This window comes from Delphinapterus leucas, unplaced genomic scaffold (assembly GCF_059928025.1).
Source record: "Delphinapterus leucas isolate spDelLeu-1000000601 "Yukka" unplaced genomic scaffold, BTC_Dleu_Yukka2 spDelLeu_asBTCV2_sq25, whole genome shotgun sequence".
NCBI classification, from domain to species: domain Eukaryota; kingdom Metazoa; phylum Chordata; class Mammalia; order Artiodactyla; family Monodontidae; genus Delphinapterus; species Delphinapterus leucas.
The window spans coordinates 10,020,521-10,027,363 of NW_028322234.1; the positions used below are offsets into that span (position 1 = coordinate 10,020,521).

The following is a 6,843-nucleotide window of genomic DNA, read 5'->3' on the forward strand; positions in this document are numbered from 1 at the left end:
GGGGCAAGAACCCGCGTCCCCTGCATCGGCAGGCAGACTCTCAACCACTGCGCCACCAGGGAAGCCCAGAACTTGGTGTTTTTAAAGGGATCACAGGGATGGGAATGTAAAATGGCACAACCATTTTGGAAAACAGTTTGGCGGTCTCTTATAAACACATACTTACCACATAACCCAGCAATCCTACTCCTGGGTATTTATTTCCCCAAGAGAAATAAAATGTACGTTCCCACTAAAATCCATCCACCAATGTTTACAGCAGCTCTATTCATAATCGCCCAACCTGGAAACACCCCAAATCTCCTGGGAAATGGATGAACAGTCTCCAGTCCAGGCATCCCATAGAATATTACTCAGCACTCAAAAGAATGAGCCACTGATACACACACAGCAACACGAATGGATCTCAAAGGCTGCATGAAAGCCAGAATCCGAAGACTACATACGATATGATTCTATTTATACGACCTCCTAGAAAAGGCAAAACTATAAGGATGGAGAACAGATCAGTGCTTGCAAGGCACTTGGGTAGGGGGGTGCTGACTCAAAGGGTCACTAGGGGATATTGTGGGGTAATGGAACTGTTCCACATTTTGATTTAGGTCGTGGCTACATGCCTGCATGCATTTGTCAAACTCTGAGAACTTTATGCTTAAAAGGGTGAATTTTGCTGGAAGTAATTTATACCACAATAAACCCGGTCTTTGAGAAAAAGGAAAAAAAAGATAACAGGATGCATCTATGATGTGACCTGGATACTCCAAGTGTAACTCATGTACTAGCAGCATGGGCAATCCTTAGAGACTTGTTGGAAAAGCAGAATCCCAGACCCCACCCCAAACCTGCTGGACCAGAGTCATCATTTTAACAAGGCAATCCTCACACTCAGGAAAGTTTGGAAAGTGCTACCATGTATACGTAACACTCCCACTGGGTCTGCCGGAGCAGCACCCCATAATCAAGCATATCTACTGTTTCCTCAGTGAAATATACCAAAATGCACACCAAGTGGGATAAATTTAAGGCTGTAAATTAAGCATATAAATTTGGGTCAGTTCAAGGTAGTTTTTTAACCCCTAAATGAGCTGAACTTTCGGTTTTCAGAGCTTTTTAGATTTGGGGATTGCGGAGGAGGAATCGCACCTTTGCAGCGGCGGGCGGGAGAGGGGGGGAACCCAAGGGAAAAAAACCATGCTAATTCCTACTTCCCAGAGTTTTGCCCTTCTGGAAGTACCTGCCACGCTGATCTAGTAGACGAATTATACAGTCATTCTTTCCTGCCCTTCTAGCACAAGCTAATTTTCAGGGTGGGCCAAGACTCTGATGAGGTGAGTGAGGGGGTGAGTGCCAATCAGCCAGTGTCCGTGGGTTACCTGATGTGATGGGACTCTGGGTTTCTTGTTAAGAGTCCTGAAAACAAGGGTATGAAAGCCCGGAATCCTGCAAGCACTTCAGGAGAAGGAGCGTGATAACACAGACCTGAGTCCGCGTCCCAAATTCCTACACCACGCTCAGCGCAAGATCTGCTGGCATCAGCAGGACTGGGGGAAGATGACATTCACATTGGCGCTTGGTAGCGCGTCAGAAGGAGCAAGCGGCATTAAGTGGGGGCTCTAGGAAGGTTGACAGATGCGCCTTATTGAGCTGACAGATTTGAGCTCTTTAGAAGCCATCATCAGAGGCCGTCACAGCCATATTTAAATCAGACTTCCAGTCGAGGAGAACACGGAACCAAGGTGTGTGATCCAGACAGCTTTGCTGCCTGGAATCCTTCAAGAGTGAAAAGCACCGATGGAAATCTGAACATCCAAGATTTCCATTTGGGTCTCCTGACTTAGAGAAAAATGAAATTCATGAGAACCCCTTAATTCTCACTGATGGCTTCAAGCTTGAGCTCCCGAGGAAAGTGGGGTGCAGAAGGGGAAGGAATCACAGTGGCAAAGTGCCCGTGACCATGGGGAACGCAAGATTGCACCCTCCCTCCACCAGCGTACCATGCTGGAATCTGCATTTGGAAGTAACACTCTTAGGCCCTCGGAGCACACAGCCAAGTTCATGGAACAGCCACTGACTGACTCCTCCCCGTGACGGTGAAGAACCTGCTTTGCCCACTCACCTGCAACCCTCAGTAAATGCCATTTCCAAATACATGTTCCGCGACATGCGCATCAAAGAACGGCAGTGGCAATTCCACTCCTAGGTATAAACTCAAGAGAAACGCCTCCCCAAAAAGTTCAACCAAAGACATGCACAATCTGGGGATTACTCAAATGGCCCTCAACTGTAGAACGGAGAAGTATGTTGTGGGAGAGTCAAACAATAAAATATCACACAGCGATGAGAAGGAACAACCAACAACGACCCACAGTGACATGGATGCATCTCACAGACAGATTGTTGAGGAAAAAAAAAAAAAAGCCCGGCACAAAAGAACACAGCCTCTGACTCCATTTACAGGAGGCTCAAAAGGAGGCCAAATGAACCCATGGGGTCAGAAGTCGGGGTAGCGGTAACCCTTATCGGGGGGAGTAACTGGGAGGGGGCAGGAGGGGACTTTCTGGGGAGCTGGTTACATTCTTTTCCTTGACCTGGGTGCCAGTGGCATGAATGTTCACTTAACTAATCTGGACTTGAGTTGTATACTTTCCCATGTGTGTATATATATACATTAGACTTTATTTTAAAAGTTCTAGGGCTTCCCTGGTGGCGCCGTGGTTGAGAGTCCGCCTGCCGATGCAGGGGACAGGGGTTTGTGCCCCGGTGCGGGAGGATCCCACATGCCGCAGAGCGGCTGGGCCCGTGAGCCATGGCCGCTGAGCCTGCGCGTCCGGAGCCTGTGCTCCGCAACGGGAGAGGCGACAACAGTGAGAGGCCCTGAAAAAGTTCTAAGTAAGTACTTAAACACTTTTTTTTAATGGCAGAAATATTTAGATACTCAAGTCCATGTTCCTGGACTTGAGTTCCATGTTTAGATACTCAAGTCCAAGGCCCTGACTCCTTGGTGTTTCCACACTCCATTTCTTTGCACTGGCCCAAATGCCCTTATCTAGCCCCCCATCTCTCTGTCCCCTCCCCTCTCATCACCTCCCCCCCAGAGAAAGCTCAGTCCTGGATGACTCTGGTTGGTGACAGACTGGGGGATGGAGAGCTTTCCCTTTGAGAGTGGGGCTATATAATGTGTTTGCTGCCTCAGGCCAAAGAGAGAACAAAAACTGGCTGCAAAAAGCAAAATGCACAAACTCATCACAAAGCTCCCAAGAGCAAGAAAGCCAAAGAAAACCTCTAAAGGACTGAGTGCTACCAGTTCACCTGCATCCCTCTCTTAAGATCCCTCCTTCCGAGGGACTGTTGCCATCCCTTCCCTCCCCAACAGCCCTCTGATCTGCAGGATTCAGGCTGGACCGGGGTGAGCTAAGGACACATTAGGATTCCCACCTTCTTCCTTTCCTCCTAGTAGACTCCAAATCCAGGCTCCAGAAGGCGATCTAAAGCCATTTTCAACACGGAAACCTGTCAGCCCAGTGAATCCCTCCTGGACACCCCTGAGTATTCTGATCTTGCACACATTGACACATTGCCATTCTCCATGCCTCCCCCCACTCCTCCAGGGATTGGGGGGAGACAGGCAGAGTGATTACAAGACCCCTGAGCATTTCAACAGATAATCACAAGGTTGAAACTTAGGAGGCAAAGACTTGGCTCCTGGCTTGGGCACCAATCAAAATGACATCGTGGTTAGGGGTACACCCCTCCAAAAAGACAGCAGCTGAACCTCTTAATTTTCACCACCCTAGAAGCAGACTGCCCACACACACTCCAAAACCTCAGAGGCCTCTGTTACAGTTTCCGGACCCAGTAGCCAAAATCCTGCTCAATTCTGGTCCCCCCTAAAAGTGAATCCACCAGCCAACGTGTTCCTCAAATAAGCAACCCCAGGACCACCTGGGGCTCAGCCCTGTTGAGTATATACCTGTCAAAACCATACACAAAAAGGATGGGGGCTCATCAGTGAAGTCCATGGGCCCAACCAGCCCCATTCGTTTTTACTCCGAGGGCAGCCAGTTGGAACCGAGCCGAGGAGCGGCACATTTGGGCACGGCACGGTGGCCAGTCAGCCTGGGAAGCAGGGTTTGTCCCCCTACTTGGAATCTGGGTCATGCTTAGATAACTGCTAGAAAGCCCGACTAATTACCCATCCTTGCCTCCCTACATCTCAACAGATGTTAAGCCCTCCTCAAGGTTTATTTCAAGCAGGCACGAATTTAAAGAAACACAAGGGGATCCGGATTTTGGTAGCATCTCAGCAGAGGAAAATGTGTACTCCACTTTCTTCCTCTGGGTCTTTAATTTAAAAAAAAAAAAAAAAGGCATTTACCTGCCCAAGATGTCCACATGGATGCTGACTCTCCTGGTGTCCCCTCCCGGGTCTCTGGGGTGGAAGAAGCAGATTCCAACCCAAGGCCTAACACGGCACCCTAGGAAGGACCCAGCACCTCATTTTCTCTTGTCCTATCTTTCTTATTGAAGTAGCCCACCCTGGGTCTTCCAGGTCAGGGCCCCAGATGGGGCAAACGGGATGTTTTCTACACCTCAAAAGATGATGAGGTCCCTAATCAGTGGGTGGAAGGAAATGGAACCTGCACACATGGGGAATAATAAAATGCCCCCCATCCCTTCCTGGCCAGCGGCCCATCCCGAGATATTAATTCTGGTCAGTGCTGGCCCCTCAGTGTGAAGACCACATGCTCTCCCACTGGCTCTTGGCCCTGGGAACCCCTAGGCACCCTCCTTGAGAGGGCAGCCCCCAACCTCGGGCAAGCAGGGGTGGAGAGGCCTGAGAGCTGGGACTGGGCTCCAGCTCTGGAGGCAACCGTGGATTCCGGCGAGGGGCGGCTAAGGAAACCCAGCCAAGGACCCCATGCTTCCCCTGCCCTGGGCAGAGTGCTCAGGCCCCGGCCTGGTCTACGCTCATTCGGGGAGAACTCTGACCCATCCGGAACTGGCTCTAAAGGCCCCTGTACGACCCCAGGGCCCAGCCCTCATTCTGAAATCGGTCCTTGGGAGGAATCCACTCCCCCGGCGCCCACAACCCCAAGCCTCCACGGTACCTCAACCCAGCTCGGGGTGCAGAGATGCTCCACACTCCTCCCCGGTGCCCCCTCTCCCAGCCCCTGGAAGACCACCCCCCCCCTCCCATCAACCCCCGGGTCTCTCCCAGCCTGGAAGAGGGGAAGCGAGGGAGGAGGGGGAGGCGCAGTTGCCGGGGTTTGGGCAAAGGATATGGCCATTCGGTGATCTTTTTGGCGTATTTTCTCACCACGTTGTCCTCGCTGAAGAGGAATAGAGACCGGTTGACCGTGAGGCAGTTCTGTCGGACGGGGATGGGGTTGTACAGGGCCATGGTCCGCGCTCTCTGCGCCATTGATTGCTTGTACATCCTTTGCGCCCCGGGCTGCCCGCCCTGCCGGCTGCCCCCGGCTCCTCGCCCGCCTCCGGCGCCCACGACCACCCCGGCGGCTGCCCCGGAGCCTCCTCCCCCGTAGCGGGCCGGCATCTCGTCTCCGAAGCGGGCCATTCTGCAAAGAGCAAAGGGCTCCGGGTTACGCTGCGGCGAACGATGCGGAAGACGCCGCCGCCGCCGCCGCCGCCGATGCTGATGCTGATGCTGCCGGGGCTGTGAAGACGGCGGCTGGAGCTGCGACTGCGGAGACGCTCCACGGCCCAGCCCATCGGGCGGCGGCGGCTCGGCGCCTCGGGTCGGGGGCTCACAAGGCGGCTGCCCGGCCCCAGCCGGGGATAGCAGCTCGGGACATCTTCCTGGCTGACCCCAGAGAAGGAGGGGCTGGAGGAGGGTGCGGGGGCGGGGCGCGGGGGCCGGGGAGGGGGGGAGGGGAGAGGGAAGCAAGGCAAAAAATAACCGAGGAAGGAATCCAGGCAATCCCCAGTCCACCCACTCCGGAAGGAAAAAAAAAAAAAAAAACACAGTTAAAAAAAAAAAAACAACGCACACCCCCTTTAAGACTCGAACGGTTTGCAAAGGACGCCCCCCGGGACGCAGTGGAAGCTTCAAATTCCTCCGAGGTCCGGGTCAGGCTGGCATCTTGCAAAAGGAGTGCGCCCGGCTCATTAAAAACATTTTTTGTTAAAAAAAAAAAAAAAAAGCCCAAGTCTTTGCTGGGGGGTGGGGGAAAGGCAGCCCCCCAAATTAAAAAATCCCCCTTTCTGTTTTGCTTGAGTTCCTAGACCTTAAAAATGCTGGAAGATCTGTAGCCAAATAAATGAAATTAAATTAAAATTAAGAGTATTAAGGAAAGAAGGGGAGGGGGAGAGGAAAACGCTCCGAAGGGCTCTTAAGGAGTCTTGAAGCCGCAGGGTCCGGGTGTTTTTGTTTTTGTTTTTTTTCTTCCTGAATCACCAGCGGCTGCCTCTTCTGCTCACGAAGGAGTGTGAGTGTGCGTGTGCGCGCAGCGTTTCGCTCAACCGTGCCTCATCTTGGGGTTAAATTGCAGCAATGAAATCCTGAAAATTCCCAACAGGAGGAAAAAAAGAACCAAGAGAGAGAGGGAGAGAGGTATGCGCCGTTCGTTTAGCCACTCAACAGCTGCTCCCGGATGCTGCAATGCCTAGCGTCCATCGCCCCCCCACCCCGCCTCCCAATGCCTCCTCTTCCTTCTCCTCTAGGTTTTGCTAAAATAAGACTGATGTGGAGGGGTGGGGGGAAGAGGAAGTAAGCGGGGGGGGGCGTGGGGGGAGGAAATGGGCGCAAAGGTCTGAACCACTGGCCAGCGAGGCTCCAAAGAGGAGCGATTGATGAGTTTAACGGGAGAAAGACCCACCCAAAGT

At 52.5% G+C, this 6,843-nt stretch overlaps 1 protein-coding gene across 2 annotated transcripts in view; it reads right to left on the bottom strand.

Annotated features, from left to right (window-relative positions):
- Window positions 1-5,575, bottom strand: part of CACNA1A (calcium voltage-gated channel subunit alpha1 A) — a 236,709-nt gene extending 231,134 nt beyond the window's left edge. For both annotated transcript variants that reach the window (XM_089905382.1, XM_089905383.1), the window contains exon 1: window positions 5,283-5,575. In XM_089905382.1, the coding sequence (XP_089761508.1) occupies window positions 5,283-5,575 (293 nt within the window). The remainder of the gene's footprint in view (window positions 1-5,282) is intronic.
- Between the last annotated feature and the right edge of the window lie 1,268 nt (window positions 5,576-6,843).